Consider the following 16,334-nt stretch of genomic DNA (forward strand, 5'->3'; position numbering starts at 1 on the left):
GGCAAGTCTTCATAGTTTAAAAAAAAAAAAAAAGTCTAAGAAATAAGTGAAGGAGATGTTCCCCCTGCCTTGCAGCTGTGGAGAAAGAAACCTCTTCAAGACCCAATTTGAAAAAATCTCACATGGGGAAGTCCACGTAAACTTACTTCCTGGCTTCCCATGCATGTGAACACTGGGCTGGACAGCCTTCCCTCCACTGTCCTTCTGAGTCTCCCTCAGGATGTCCACAGGGCTCCCAGGCTTCAGAATCTATGCCATGTCCAGGGAGTGGGCTCATCTCAACAGGCCCCAGTAATTCTGATGGATTGTCGTACTTGACATTTGCTTTAATGATGCGAACGCAGGCCACGTAAACGAAAGGCTCGCCTGCTGGGCGAGAATGCCACCATGGTCCTTCCCCAGGACATAAGGCGCTGGCTGGATAAAACACACTCTGTCAGAGGATTTTGAACAGATCATTCGAGAGCCTGTTTTTCACTTAAATTAGTATTTTTTAAATCATATATTAATTTATATCTATATGTGGGTCTATTTTTGGACTTCATTTTTTTCTATTGATCTATTCCATTTTGTACCCATACCATAATGTTTTAGTAACTGTGGCTTTATGTTTTAGTATTTGGTAGGACTTGGTCTTCCTTACTGCTCATCTTTAATATTTTTTCATGGTTATTATGGATTATTTTTGCACCATTAACTGCAGGCTTGTCTAGTTACTAAAAAAAAAATTCCATTGACTTTTTTGGCATATTTACATAGGGCACATCTATATTTTATGCATTGGTGTAAAGACAAGACATCTTTTTAAAATTGAGATTGCCTATCTTTTGAAATTTTAATTTTTTTTTTATCTAGATCTTGCACATTTTTGCTAAGCTTATCATAGTTGTATCTTCCTCCCTGCATCTTTCCCCCTTCACATCTCGTAACTGGTTGTGTTGACCAGGAAGCAGTTTCTGGGTGCTCATTTACTCCTAGACTTCTCCAGACCCTGGTATGGAGGGGTTTCTTTTCGTTGATTCTCTTGGTTTCCTGGTCAGGCAATGACGCCGTCTTCATGAAACGATCCTTCTCCTTCTTTCCAGCTGTGATGCTTCTCTCTGTAGGACATCAAACAGCTCAGCCGTGAATGGTGGCAGCATCAGCTGCCTCTCTTGCCCCTGGCCCTCACAGGTGGGCCTGCCGGGGTTTGCCAGCTGGCAGAGGGGGAGTCTTATCAGCCAGTGAAGGCCGAGAGGGGTCACGCGGCCGGGCCACATCCTAGGGAGATAAGGCGGTGGCCATGGGGAGGATGTGAAGTTGGTACAACAGTAGATGTTGCTGTAGGAAGGGCCTGAACTGAGGTCAGGAAGGGAAGAGGCCCCAAGGTAACACCAGCATGGCTGGAACCAGGGTATGAGAAGGAGGAAGGGTGGGGCGAGGCTGGCCCCCCCAGGGACTGAGTGCTGGTGCGGACCTCTTCCAGACATGCTGAGTTCTCAGTGTTTGCGGGACAGTTATGGGGGCTACCACCAAGACCTAGAGCTGCTGGCCTGGCGCTCAGACCAAGAGGCACTCTGGGACGGCCGCACCGCCACGTCCCAAGGCTCCCACACTCTGGGCACCTGGGCCTCACCTTCGACACTGAGGGCCTTGTGCCTTCACTGCCACTGGCCTGTTGCCACCTTCCCTTCTCTTCTGGACATCTTCTTGCCTGAGAGCTCAGTCACCCCCTTCATGGAAGCCTCTCTGATCACGGGCTAGGACAGGGCATGGTCCTTTGTCCTCTCTGCACTTGTACTTCTCTTTTATGATCTTTTAGAAAATGTGATGAAATATTCAGTTGCATTGCATAAGGTCCATCCTTCCCACTGACGAACTGTCTTCACGGCTGAATCATGTGATTGATGTTCATGTATTTATTGAGTAGATGAGTGGGATCATCGTGGGAGGTAGACATCTGTATCCCCATTTTATAAATGCAAAAAAAATCTCATCATACTAGCAGCTGATGGCACAGCTAGACCTGGAGTCCAGGTGGAGCCAGGGAAGGGAAGAGGTTGTCCTGAGAACAGGTGGATGATGGGAAAAGGGTGCTGGGTAAAGCATCAGGAGCACTTACACTGGAAGGCAGAAGGTGCAGGGTCCTTGGCACACCAGCTCTCTTGTCCCAAGGGGAGGAATGACCTGGCCACTGCTCAGCCCCAGCTCCGATACGCGGTCTGCCCTCCCTTGCGGTGAGTCCTGCCCTTGCTGGGCAACTTCTGCAGAATGGGGCTAGGTCCAGTTTGGGGGCAGGCAAGAGTGGCCCATCTGACCACACCACCAGCCACTTTCCACTCCGGCTCCATCAGGGCTGTGGAGTCTGCTTCCTTGACGTGCTTCTCTGTAGCTTTCTGCATGGCATTTCCCATTCCTACCTCCTTGAGTCCCCATGCTGTCCCATGTCCTGAGGAATTGGACCCTGATGCACTGCAGTTTCACCCTGGCAGACCTCAGAGGGTGAGAAGTAGGGTGTCCTTCCTCCTCTTGGGGGAGCTGTGGCTGTGGCTGCATCTGTGACTTCATCAATTCCATATCTGCCTCCAGGAAGACTGCCTAGACCCTGGGACTTGCTCCTCCAAGCGCGTCCACTGGGGCTGGTGTGCAGGGCTTCACCCTGCACATCTCTTCAGCTGATAATCCCAGTGGAAGCCCTGTCAGTAGGAGGCTAAGGAAGAGAGTGGGGAATTTACTCCCTAACCTCCCAAGGGTTAAGGGCTATGGCTCTAGAATCACGCACTGGATATGGATCATGGGGCTTAAGCAGCGACTGTGTGACTTTGTCTGTTACTAAAACAACCTCGGGTTCAGTCTACCGAAAAGATGGGGGAATAATACTATTATTAGGTTCTTGTTGGTATTAAATGAGTATAAAACAATGCAAGGCATAACAGTGAGTGCTGTTTGTATTGTCAAAGGGACATAAAGCAGAGAAGAAAGAGAGATAGAAGCCTTCTGGGCACAGAAGAGAGGATGTATGTGCACAGGCCATCGGAACAAAACCGAGTTCTGCCAACTTTTCTTCCAAATCTCTATAGGGCTCCAGAATAAATTATTCATTGCATTACATGTAATGAAATCCATTAAAATTTCAGAATACTCTAAAGGGAGTATTATCCTAATTCTTCCCTCCTAGTTTTCTCCCTGCAAGGCATGTGTGTTGCCCAAACTCTGGAGCTCGGCTGTGGCTGACCAGAGATGTCCCTGGTGGTACCAGAGGTTGGTGGCTGACATTTACCGCTTCCCCCCCACGGCCCATTCCCCTTTTGTATGAAGCACTAGTCTTCAGCACCGCAGTGGGAAAGCAGCAAAATGAGCATGGTCATCAGACACGCAAAGCCACTCTCCTTTTTGACAAGAAGCAGCAGTGAATAATCCACTCCCACTGGGAATAATTCCGCTTATCAACAGGACTTGACCATCTGGTGGTGCTCATTAACCTGCCTATGTCATTCCTGGGATGTTTTAGAGAACAGGTAGCCTTAGGAAACTCTGAAGGCCCATAAACCACTGAGTTGTTTAAAAATTGCCAATTCTTGGGGCACTTGGGTGGCTGGGTGGGTTAAAGCCTCTGCCTTCAGCTCAGGTCATGATCCCAGGGTCCTGGGATCGGGCCCCGCATCATCAGACTCTCTGCTCTGCGGGGAGCCTGCTTCCTCCTCTCTCTCTCTCTGCCTACTTCTGATCTCTGTCAAATAAATAAATAAATAATCTTTAAAAAAATTGCCAATTCTTGTAGGAATATTGGAAAGAATTAATCACACCACAGAACCGCTCAACCTCTTAATAGAAGAGTCTGGAAGATCAAACAGTACACTTAGGAGAAAATGACTGGATAAGGAGAAAGAAAAGAAAAAATCTCCAAAGTGAGAGGAGCCTTTACTGTCATCAGTCATCGCAGCAGAACTTTTGTACAGAAGCACTACATGGAGTCCAGGAAAAAATAGTAATGTGCGATAACCAGATGTTTGCAATGCATGTATCTTGAAATCAATGCCATAATGTGTCTCCTAAAGAGTAATAGTATGACATCTTAATTACATATTTATTGAACTTCATTTAAAAATACATTTCGTTTTGGGAAAAGCAAGGGCTGTTTCAGTGACTGAATAAGTAAAATGCATTCTGTTTCTCTCTTTAGTTCTGTCAATTTTTGCTTCAAGCTTTTTAAAGTTCTCTTATTAGGTACATTCAGGTTTAGGATGGTCACACCTTCTTGATGAATTTGTCTTTTATCACCATGAAATGTCTCTTTTTATTTCTAGAAATGGTCTTCATTTTGCAGTTTAAACTTCTCATCTCAGTATTTTAGTTTTGTTTACACCATTTGCATCTTGTTCTCTGTTCCTCCTTTCTTGAATTCTTTTGGGTGAATCACATTTTTTTAATTTTTATTTTTAAAGATTTTATTTATTCATTTGAGAGAGAGAGCAAGTACAAGTGGTGGGGAGGGGCAGAGGGAGAAGCTGGCTCCCCACTGAACAAGGAGTCCTGACACGGGGCTGGATCCCAAGACTCTCCGATCAGGACCTGAGCCGAAGGCAGATGCTTAACTGTCTGAGCCACCCAGGTGCCCCAAACCACATATTTTTAATATCCCATTTTATCTCCTGCACTGACTTGTCTAGATATTGTTTTACAGGCTGCCCTAGAAATTACAACACCCATCCTCAAGTCGCCAGTCTGCCTTTAGATACGATTACAGTGCAGCACGGGCAGTGTGAGAACCTTGAAATAACATAATTCCACATTCTCACCTTCCTCCCCATTGTACTTTTTATGTCTTACATTTTCTTCTTTTTAAATTTAAATTCAATTAGCTGCCACACAGTACATCATTAGTTTCAGATGCAGTGTTCAACAATTCATCAGTTGTGTATTAACACCCAGTGCTCTTTACATTACATGCCCTCCTTAATGCCTGTCACCCAGTGACCCCAGCCCCACCCTCATCCCTTCGGTAACCCTCAGTTTGTTTTCTGGAGTTAAGAGTCTTTCATGGTTTGTCTCTCTCTCTCTGATTTCTTCCCATTCAGTTTTTCCCTCCCTTCTCTTATGGTCTTTTGCACTGTTTCTTTCTTTCTTTTTTTTGGTAGCCAGTACGGGGCATGAATGCACTGTTTCTTATATTCCACGTATGAGTGAATTATCCTATGGTTTCACTCATATATAGATTCTCTTTTATTTCTACACTGTAAACTTAAAAAACTTTTTAAAATCTTTTCAAGAATTCAAAACCATATATAAGTCAGATGTACAACTATACAAAATATTTAAAATAAACTATGTAAAATGAAGCTAAGCAAGTTTCTGTATCTGTCCTCACTGTCTCCAGTCTCTTTATTCCTGCCTGTAGCTACAGGTCCAGTGGCCTCATGCTCTCCAGCCTGAAGGGGTGCTTTTGGTATCAAAGTAGAGCAGGTCTGCTAAGACACGTTTGTTCAGATTTTGTAAATCTGAAATTATTTTACTTTGCCTTCATTTTTGGGAGATAATTCTGGATACAGAAATCTAGATGGACTCTCTCAGCATAGCAAGGGTGTCATCACTTCATCCTCTGGTCTCCACTGTTTCTGGGAAAAGTCAGCTGTAATAAGTACTCTTCTATCTATATAATGTGTCTTTTTCCCTCTGCAGCTTTCAGGGTTTTTTCTTCCTCTTTGGCGTTTGTGAGTTTGACTGTAATGTGCCTAATGTGTGGTTCTCTTCATGTTTAACTTATTAGGGATTTGTTGGGCTTTCTGTATATGCAGATCGATATCTTTAATCAATTTTGCAAAGTTCTCAGCCATTTTACCTTCAGACTCTTCATTCTCCTCATAAGATGCCAAATATACACAGGTTAAACCATTATATTGCCTCACATATCTTGGACTCTCTGGTTGGTTGGGTGGTTTTCACTTTTTTCCTCTTTTTGTTTCATCTGGGACACTTCCTACTGGCCTGTCTTCAAGTTGATGTTTCTTTCCTACACTGGGTCCAGTCTGCTGTGAAGCTATCTATGGATTTTTAGTCTTGCCATTGTATATCTCATCTTTTACATTTCTATTTGAGTCTTTTTATTGTTTTCACATCTCTATTAAAATTAACCACCTCTTAACACATATTGTCTACTTGTTCATTTAGATACTTTGGCATTTTTATAATTAAAAAAAAAATCTCTTCTGATAGTTCCAACATCTGGGCCATCTCTTTGGTTGACTTATATTGCTGCTTACTCTCTTGGTCGTAAGCACATTTTCTTATATCTTAGGTCTTAAAATGTTAAAAAATTATTTGCTAGACATTTTTCACAAAAGGAAAGTAGAGGCTGAAGTACATACATAGTTCCTAAAAAGGATACACCACTTTTTTATATTGGGTCACTAGAGCTGGGAGCAAAGTCAATTTGATTTGTGGTTGGTCTGGTTCTGGACTTTATTTAACTTTGGTTTGATTCAGTTCATTATTGGCTTGTAATGTTCTGAAAGTGGGACCAGAAATCTCCCTTCCAGGGGTCAGCAGTCTGAGAAGTGGCACAATTGCCAGGATTTCTTGGAGCTTCACAGTTTACACCATCAGTGTTTCAGACCATAGTCAATCTCACTTTGTGTTACCAATCCGCTGCCAGCTTTTTGGGTTGCTAGGAATTTCACCTTGCCCTCCTGTCTCACCCAGCTTTTCACACTGTGGGAGAGTTCTCCTGTACTAGAATGCCTGTTATAGGGCTGTGGGCTCTCCCAGACTTCCACCATAACCCAGCCCTTGGCGGCTGAAGGCCCTGGGATGCTGAGAGTTGACTACTTTCAGCTGCACCTGCCCTGCCCTCATCCTTGATATCTGCCCCAAGACCCTCTGTGAAGACTCGTGGGACAGAGATGATAAGTGATGGGCTCTGTAGCTGGGCCACTTTAGAATTCTGTCACACCAGCCCACATGTATTTAAGTTTAGCTGGTCTCTTCCTCCCCATTTTAAGACAAAGTCCTCCCCTGCTGGCCCTCCACTAGTGATGAGAAAAGCCTTGGGTTTCTTCATTTCTGTGAAGGGCTCATCTCTGTCTGGAGTTCTGTTCACTTAGTTATATCCTCAGCTTGCTGGTAAATTTAGAAAAACTAATTTTGTAATTTATTAATCTTGGTTTTAGTGTTAGGGTTAGAACAATAGTCTCTTGTGATCTTTCCTTTCTTTACATCTTAACTAGAAATTTATTCTTTAATAGTCTCATGAATTAAAACTTAAAAAACAGCCCCACTCAGATAGCCACATGTTAGGACATCTAGTACAGGGTGAGTTGTGCACAGAAGAAAGTTGCACAGGGGGTCATGTAACTTTCCAGAGGATGTGGCCTATAAGGTTGGCTCCTCCTTCATCTGGCAGTGTGCCCCAGGAACCCAAATCACAAGGCTGCAAGGAGGTTCTTCAGCACTGTTAGTGGTAACCCAACAAAACCCCTCTAAGTTGTTCTTGGCCTTCTAGGCATAGAACATCTTAGGCGGTCATGGAAAATCAGCCTGGAGTAAGCCTGGAGTACCCAGAGCACTCAGAGATTTCTGAAGCCTGGTACAAACTTTAACTAAAGAAGCAGATAACACCACTGCTGTGTGGCAAGGACAGGCGAGGCTGTAGTCAGAGACCTACCCGAGAGAGGACTGGTCCTTGTTCACCAGCACCCCTGCTGTGGGTCTGCTGAGGTTCTGCCTCATGTGACCTATATCCTGTGATTCAGGAGTGCAGCCCAGCCTGTATATGGAACAGTGATGGCTGTCATGGCAGAGGAAGAAGACAGCCTGGAGAACCATGTGTGACCCAATGGTGACAAACATCACTTCCATTCACATGCCATTGGCTGCAGCAAGTCACTTAGACAAGCCAGAGTCAACGGGTGAGGAAGTATACTCTTTCTCTGGGGAGAAAAACAAAGATTTTTGAATAATAATGTATTGTACCTCGGTCCACCCTTCTGGTCACACATACATGCTTTCCTCCCCCTTGAGAAGGTGACAATCCAAAGTCCCATCTGAGCAGGCCATCAAGATTTTGTGATCATCTTTATGTCAGGTCTTGATGTGGCTCCTCTTTCTCTGCAGGCTGATGGGCTAAAAAGTCAAGGCTCTTTCCTGGAACATGGGTAAGGTATGGCTGTTGGGCGGCACGAGATGACCAAAGCGAACACACCTGTCTGGAAAGGGGAAGAGTGAGATGCAAGGCAGTCAGTGGTCCACAGCATTCTCATTGAGTACGTGCTGAGAAGATCCTTCTCTGGGGGTGAAAGAGGGTCTTTGAGGAGGCCCTGAATCTGTTCCCCAAGAGTATATTCCTAGTCCTCTGCTCTCCATCTCCTGGGATTTCCTCTTCTATTGTATTTCTTGGCTACATATAAGAGGGCAGTGAGATATCTTCTCTCCCTGAGGTTGAGCCTATTTCCCAGATGACTTCTTCCCGTAGAAGATGTGGGGTTGCAGGGTTTAAGTCTTGAACAATCGACGTCTCTTTTGTCCAGACTGGTGGTCCCCTGGGAAGTACAACTCTCAGAAACGTAATCAGTTCCATTTGACTTCTTTCAGTTCCATGTGCCAACAGACCCATCCATAATTCATTTGGAGGTGTATCCTCTCTCTAGGCTTTACTGCAGGTACCTTGAGTTTAGGAGGAGTTTGTGGGAAAACCACTGCTAATCTCTTTTTGTCCAGAGCTATGTGGTCTAACTAAAAACTTCTGGGTGCCTCCTTGATTCTTTCAGAGTCTATAACAGTAGGCATTAAGGCCACACCTTTAATTTGCTAAAGGCAACATTTTAATTGGCCTTCGTTGCTCAAAACCCTTTTCAGATTCATCTTTTACTAGTTAGAGACGAAAATCATTTCTATATTCAAATGCATTAAAGACTCCAATTTTCTGGAATTTCTCTTCCCCTTCATGCCTACTTGTACACTGGCCAATTCTTCTCTGAGTTTGTTTTGTACAGTACCTTGTCACATGCAGACAAGACCAACCAGAGCATGTCCTAGCGTTCTGCTGGTCCGCTCTGCCTAAAGCCTCAGCTCATTAGGGTATCACTTGCCTCACAAATGATCACAAAAGACAGTTTCACCGAATGTTATGCCATTTACCAAATGCGATCCTCCAGCCTCCAGTAGGTGTCTCCTCATTGCCTGCCACCCCTCTCTGAAGCCACATGTTTTAGGATTTGTTATACAACCTCTTACTTCTGGCACCAAGTCCTATAGATCCTAGGATAGGCAAAGTGATGCTGCCATAATAAATTACTCCCAAATCTTTCTGCTTATAGCAAAGAGAGTTTATCTTTCCTCTTCACTACGCTTTGCTCCCAGGCTGCTTTGCCATATATAATGCAGGACGACAGAGTGGCCTCTATCAATGTGGCCAGCTATGGTGACAGAGAGAAAAGAAATCAAGAGGAATCATGTGCAAATTCTTAAAGCCTCCGCTCAGGAGTGACACATGTCACTTTTGCTTACATTTTGTTAGCCAAAGCAAGTAACAGGCCCAAGTCTGACATCTGCTGGGTAGAGAAGCACCATCTTTCCCCAGAGAGGGGGAGTAGCCCACAACACTATCTACCACACTTGCCTTATGGGAGAATATCTCAGAAAAGCAACCCAGGAGGCCTTAAGCAGAAGAAAAATGGATATATTCTGCAGTGAAAAATTCTTTTTCAAGTTTCACTCTGAAAATGTTGAGTTGAATGCACAGCCAATAAGGAAAGGTGTTCACCTGCATTTTGTAAAAACTGTTAGAAATGGGGCAAATATGTAATGATTACCCTATAGAAAGATGCCTTGTGGCCTGTCTTGGACCCACAGTGTAGAATGGCTGTCTTCCACATGCATTTGGAAATACTGAAGCTGGTGGCTGTGGCTCTAAGATTGGTCCCAGCTCTTGTGGTCTCAGGGTTTCATTGACCAAATCACAGCTTTACAGAAAACTTGTTCTGCATCTCCATTTTTATATGTAATCTGTGTATCCTTAAAAGTTTTTCAAGGAAATTGTAAGTCTTTGAAATGTTATTAAATATTCCACAATAGGGGTGCCTGCGTGGCTTAGTGGGTTAAAGCCTCTGTCTTTGCCTCAGGTCATGATCCCAGGGTCCTGGGATCAAGCCCCGCATCGGGCTCTTTGCTCAGCAGGGAGCCTGCTTCCCCTCTCTCTCTCCGCCTGCCTCTTTGCCTACTTGTGATCTCTGTCTGTCAAATAAATAAATAAAATCCTTAAAAAAAATTTTCCAGAATAGAATATCAACTTGCCTGTTTGCTTTTTGAGTTTCAAACAATAAGACATTTGCAGGAAACAAACATTTTTAAGCGTATACTTGATCTTGTGGCTTTTTACCATGTGCTATTCTAGTCCTCTGTTTGGAACATAAAAATCATTTCCACAGCAACTAATTATAGTCTAAGTCACAAGTGTGGGGAATTAGAGGCAACCATCATGCAAATATTAAAAGCTTCTTATCTTTGAAGTTCTCTCAAAAACTAATACAAGCTAATAAGATACAGAAAAGACACAGACAGTATCCAATGTAGACACGAGCTTCTCAAGTTGGGTTTTGGGTGATCAGCTTACCATGAATCTGAAGAGAATTATTTTCTGCCCAGTACTTCAGACCTTTTTCAAAAATCAGTTGAGCATATTTGTGTGGGTCTATTTCTGGCTTCTCTTTCCTGTTCTGTTGGTCTCTGCCAACACCCCACTCTCTTGATTACTGCATATTATATCTTCGTATCAGGTAGTGATTCCTCCCACTTTATTGTCAAGATTGTTTTAGCTATTCCAGGGCCTGTGCCTTTCCACATAAATCTAAACTAAGCTAATTTGTGTCTACAAAGTACTTCTTTCAGTTTTCATGGGGTTGGAATTAAGCCTACATATAAGTCTAGGAAGACTGGACACATTTACCACGTTGGGTCTTCTGCTGCACACGTGTAGTGTGTCCGCACTCACTAGGTTGTCTTGGACAGCTTTACCTGCTCCTCTGTCATCTAACACAGGGGGATCCTGTACATCCTTTGTTAACAAGTTTTTAAGTACTTCATTATCTTTGGATACTTTGCATATGACTCCATTATCTCTGGAGTGATTCTAAATTGTCTTGTGTTTTTAATTTTGATTTTCTGGATGTTCATTGTCAGCTTATAGAAATGCACTTGGATTTTTATGTGTTATTATTGTGTCTTGTGACCTTGCTGAACTTCCTCGTTCTAGGGGTTAAAAGAACTCTTTTCTTGTATGTTCTTTGAGACTTCTATATAGACAACTATGTCATCTGCAAACAGAGACAGTTTTATTTCTTCCTTTCCAATCTGCAAACCATTTGTGTCTTTTTCTTGCCTCATTCAGTGGCTAGAGCTTCAACATTCAATACTAACAAGTTGTTCCTGATCTTAGAGGGAAAGCATTCAGGCTTTCACCATGAAATGTGCTGTTAGCTGCAGGTTTTTTGAAGATGCTCTTTATCAAGTTGAGGGAGTTCCTCTCTCTTTCTAATTCCCTGAGCATTTTTATCATGAATGGATGTTGGATTTTGTCAAATGCTTTGTCTGAGTCAATGGATATAATCACATTATTTTTATTCTTTAGCTTAATTACATGTGGATTATATTAATTGATTTTCAAATGTTTAGCAATCTTGAATGCCTGGAATAAATCCCACTTGGACATGGTGAATAATTATTTTAGACATTGCTGGATTTAGCTTGCTGATATTTTGTTGAGGGTTTTAGCGCCTAAGTTTGTGAGTGATATTGGTCTGCAGAGGGTTTGGGTTTTGCTGTTGTTGTTGATTTATTTAGCTTTTATTTTCTTTGGTTTAAGCATCATATTAAATACCAGCTTCACAGAATGAAGAGGGAAGTGTTCCTTTCTCTTCTATTTTTCAGGAAGAAGCTATATATAATCAGGTGTTAATTTTTAAAAAAAAATTTTATTTATCTATGAGAGAAAGAGAGAGAGAGAACACAAGCAGTAGGGGGGAGCAGAGGGAGGGGGAGAAGCAGGCTCCCTACTGAGGAGGAAGTCTGATGGGGGGCTCGATCCCAGGACCCTTGGGATCATGACCTGAGCCAAAGGCAGCTGTTTAACCAACTGAACCACCCAGGCTCCCCAGGTGTTAATTCTTTAAATGTTTGGTAAAATATTCCAGGGAAACCATCCAGTCCTGGAGCTTTATTTTTCAGAAACTTATAAATTACAAATTCAATTTCTTTAATGACTGTAGGACTATTCAGATTACTTATTTTACCTTAGTTGGGATTTGGTAGTTTGTGGTTTTCAAGAAATTGGTCCATTTCTCCTAAATTGTTGGATTTTTTAGCATAAAGTTGTTTTTCATATTCCTTTATTAGCCTTTTGATGTCTCTGGGATCTGTATTAATATCTTCTATCCCATCTCTGATATTGATGATTCGTGTGCTCTTTTCTGTTGTTGTTGGTTTATGAATTTTATTGATTTTTTAAAGAATCTGCTTTTGTTTCATTGATTTTCTCTATTGTTTTGCTAGTTTTGATTTTATTGATTTCTGCTTTTATCTTTACTATTTTCTTCCTTGTCCTTGTTTTCCATACCTCTGGAGAGAGGGCAGGGATGTAACCAAATCTATTACATGCTTAAAAAACTCTGTATTACGTGATATCCTCACTAGAGGGAGAGTGAAACATAAGAAGAGACATCTTCGGGGAAGAAGCTGGGTCAGCACCTCTGTTCCAGGTGCAGAGGAGGGGAAAGAGGCAAAGAGAAAGCACAAAGGATGAGTAGGAAGAGGAGCTGAGCCTACTCGGTCATCAGAGAGTGCGAGTCAGACCCCAGGGAGACAACACCTCACACCCACCAGGACAGCTGGAACCAAATACACAGATAATAGGAAGTACTGAATTGGAACCCCACAGTTGCTTGTGAGACTGTAAAGTCGTGTCGCTCTTTTGTTCCTCAAAAAATTAAATACAGTTGCCATTGATTTGTACATTTTAAAATGGCCAAGATGGTAAATCCTATATTATTGTATTCTACCACAAGAAAAAAAAGTTAAACACAGAATTACTCTATGTACCAGCGATTCTGTTAGGTATCTACCCATTAGAAATGAATCCACATATTCATGCGAATACTTGTATGTGAGTGTTCACAGCAGGATTAATGCCCATCAACTGTGAATGGATAAACAGATGGAAGATTATTTGCTTGTTTAAATCAAAATATACAGAATATATGATTCCAGATCATGGAATACCATTCAGCCATAAAAAGGAATGAAGTACTGATATTTGCAACCACAAGGATGAAACTTAAAAATATTACGTTCATTGAAAGAAGCCAGACACAGGAAGCCACATATTGTACGATTCCATTAATGTGAAAAATCCAGAACAGACGGATGTAGAGAGACAGAGGAGACTAGCTATTTCCAGGGGGGAAGGAAAAACAGGGAGTGACAGAATGTGAGTTGGGAGTGGGGTTTCTCTTTGGAGGGATGGAAATGTTCTGGAAATAGGCAGTGGCAATGGTTGCAAAACCTTGTGATGTATTAAAGACTGCTAAATTGTATACTTTATGGTGAATTTTATGGTATGTAAATGATATCTCAATTTTAAACAGAACCGATGGAGCCCACCAAGGAGAAGGGCAACTCCCTAGAGCAGTGGGCAAGGAGAGAGTATGGGACTTGGAGGTGCCCAGGGTCAGTGACTGACCCCTGCAGAGCCTTTGAACTGGGGGTTGCAGGAGGGCAGTGCCTGAGCATGCTCGTGCTGAAGCTGTGGACCTCAGCACTGAATGCACCCCAAAGAAAGGTAGTCACTGTCTTAGATGGGAGGAGTTCCAGGCTCCAAACTGGAAGAAGAAAAGCCTAAGTGGGTAAAGTGAAAGTTTATTCAAAAAAGCAAGAATAAGCCAGCAGTGAGAAAGAACAAGGAGTAAGTGTAGACTTTCTTTTGTACCTAAACAGTAACTAAAGGGCTCCAATGGGGTTGAAAATAGGATTTCCCTGAAGGCAACCCTAGACAGTTGTTGTTTTCAGTGGGGGCAGGGGGAGGTCAAGTCAACAAGGGGAAATGAACAATGCTAGAGTAAAAATGGAAAATAAAGGGAATCCACATGAGGACTGCCGTGTAAAATTGTACTGGTTGTGCACTACACAATTCTAGGAGGTGCCATTCACACTAATGAGTAAATGTGTTGGATTACCTAGAGATGTACAATGCACAGTCCTGATTTCTTGATTTTGGCAATAGAGGATGCTTCCTCTTTTGAGACAGGAAACTTTGTAGACTGGGAGGAGGACCTACAAGGACACACTGAGGCAAAGCGGGAGGAAGTTCAGGGGCTCATGTCTGAGGCCCCCTTCTTTGTCATTCATGTAAAAGACAAGGTTCTCTTTTGAGATTAAGAGAGAAAAGTAGACATTTGTGGCAAGTCTAAAAACATTTGGAGCAGCTGATGAGAGACTAGTAAGGGTCCCTCTCAGGTCAGATGACCCAGATGAGGGGACATGGCCCTGCCCTCACAGGGCTCACACGCCTTCAGAAAGACAGTGAGGGGGACAGAGAGGGATATGTGGTGGCCCAAGAACACAGAGGCCAGCCGTCGCAGAGCAGTGCCTTGAGGGTGACTCTTGAGGTGAGCAAACGTCCAGATAAGGTGGGATGGGTGAGGAGGCCGCCAGGAGGGGCAGCCTGGAGGAGAGGCCTGCAGGGGGATGGAGGGAAGGGATGGACAGCAGGCGCCGTGCCTCTTCTTCCTCCTGGCAGAATACTGACTTAGTTCCAGGCAGCAGCGTACCTGGCCCTGGTGGCTATTGTGACTAGAGAGTGGCCATTACCAGCCTCCCTTGCAGCCTCATAACGCTGCTCCAGCAGGGCCCTGGGAAGGACTCCCGTCCCCGGCAAGGGCGGTCTCAGGGGGAGCCCACTCCTTCCCTCTTTGGCCCGTTCTGCACAAGAGGCAGCAGGGGTTCCAGAGCCAGGATAAGGAAAAGTCACATGCTAAGAACACAGAGGACACACAAGGACAGGCGTTGGAGGACACTGCCAAACTATCTCACAAAACCCAAGGCTGTCTGCCTCCAGAATTCTCTGTGAGTGCAGGTCACTGTCAGGCAGGGACTGTCCCTCCCAGCCTGATGTGCTCCTGGCCCTGAGGGGCGCGGGAGTGTGGGGAGGACATGCCCAGGCCCACCCCTACAGCTTGCACACCCGCGTGGAGGAGCACACGCTCCCACCTCGGACTCTTCCAATATCTCTATTACGTTCTCTAGCGATCGGCTGCATTTTTGGTGAAGAGCCATCAGTTTTTTCATAATTAGGGAAATCTTGGCATTCTAGTTACCCACTCCTCTTTTCAAAAGGATTAACTACTAGAGAAAAATATCATTTCCTTCTTGTGAAAATAGCCTTGGAAAGACTTCAGGCTTTTAAAATCATGTCAGCATTCCTACAGATCTGATAATATTGTGAGCTCATGTATCTTACCACTGTGAAGTCAGGGTGGAAAATACATCATCTCTTTCAGATTCCCGGAATAACTTCAAAAGTTCTGGATCCCCAGATAAGTGTGTAAGAATGCGCAATTCAATCTGTGAAAAGTCTGGGGAACAGAACCCACATTAATTCTTAATCTACCAACAGCGTCCCTCATCATTGCTACCTACGCCACAGCCCGCCCTCAGCCTTCTGTCCCCACTGCAGCATCAAGGGCAACATCCTCCCCTGCCCCCCGCCAGGGTCCTCTGGCCTCAGGGCCACTGGCCATCCCTGGGTCTGTAAGTCTAAGGGACTGGTCCTGCCTTCTGTGAGGCCCACAACACCTCTGGGGAAGGCCATAGGCACTCCTCTGTTTGTCCTGTCCATCACAAGTTTAGAGGGGTCTGCAGGTGCCTGGCAGTGTGACTGGGATTTGACAGTGAACAAAACAGACAGGCGTTTCTTCATGGACCCCATGTTCTAGGAGCAGGAGACAAAGTGCATGAGTTATCTGGTCTGTCAGAGGATGAGAAGTGAAGTGGAAAAGACAGATCAAGAAAGGAGGCTCAGGAGGGAGAGTGTGGTCAGGAATACCTCCTCAAGAAAGTGACACTGGAGCAAAGGCACAGAAGAGGCAAAGGAGGGAGCAAGATGATGTCCAGTGAAGGGGTTCCAGGAGGGCATGAGGTGGGACTGGTCCAGGCTGGAGGCCAGCCCATCTGCAGGGAGCTAGCAGGGCAGAGCAGCGAGCATGATGAGGGCGAAGAGGAGAAAGGAGGGGCAGACTGGGTGGGACCATGAGGGGACACCTTGGGTCTAGAGAAGGTGAGGAACCATCGAAGCAGATCTGTTCTTATTTACT

At 44.1% G+C, this 16,334-nt stretch overlaps 1 protein-coding gene across 1 annotated transcript in view; it reads right to left on the minus strand.

The window, feature by feature from the left end:
- POLN (DNA polymerase nu) overlaps positions 1-16,334 on the minus strand; it is a 155,415-nt gene that overhangs the window by 43,166 nt on the left and 95,915 nt on the right. Inside the window, exon 18 of the mRNA XM_032333603.1 lies at positions 15,482-15,596. Coding sequence (XP_032189494.1) covers positions 15,482-15,596 — 115 coding nt within the window. The remainder of the gene's footprint in view (positions 1-15,481; positions 15,597-16,334) is intronic.

The sequence above is a fragment of the Mustela erminea genome, chromosome 2 (assembly GCF_009829155.1).
Source record: "Mustela erminea isolate mMusErm1 chromosome 2, mMusErm1.Pri, whole genome shotgun sequence".
Taxonomy (NCBI): domain Eukaryota; kingdom Metazoa; phylum Chordata; class Mammalia; order Carnivora; family Mustelidae; genus Mustela; species Mustela erminea.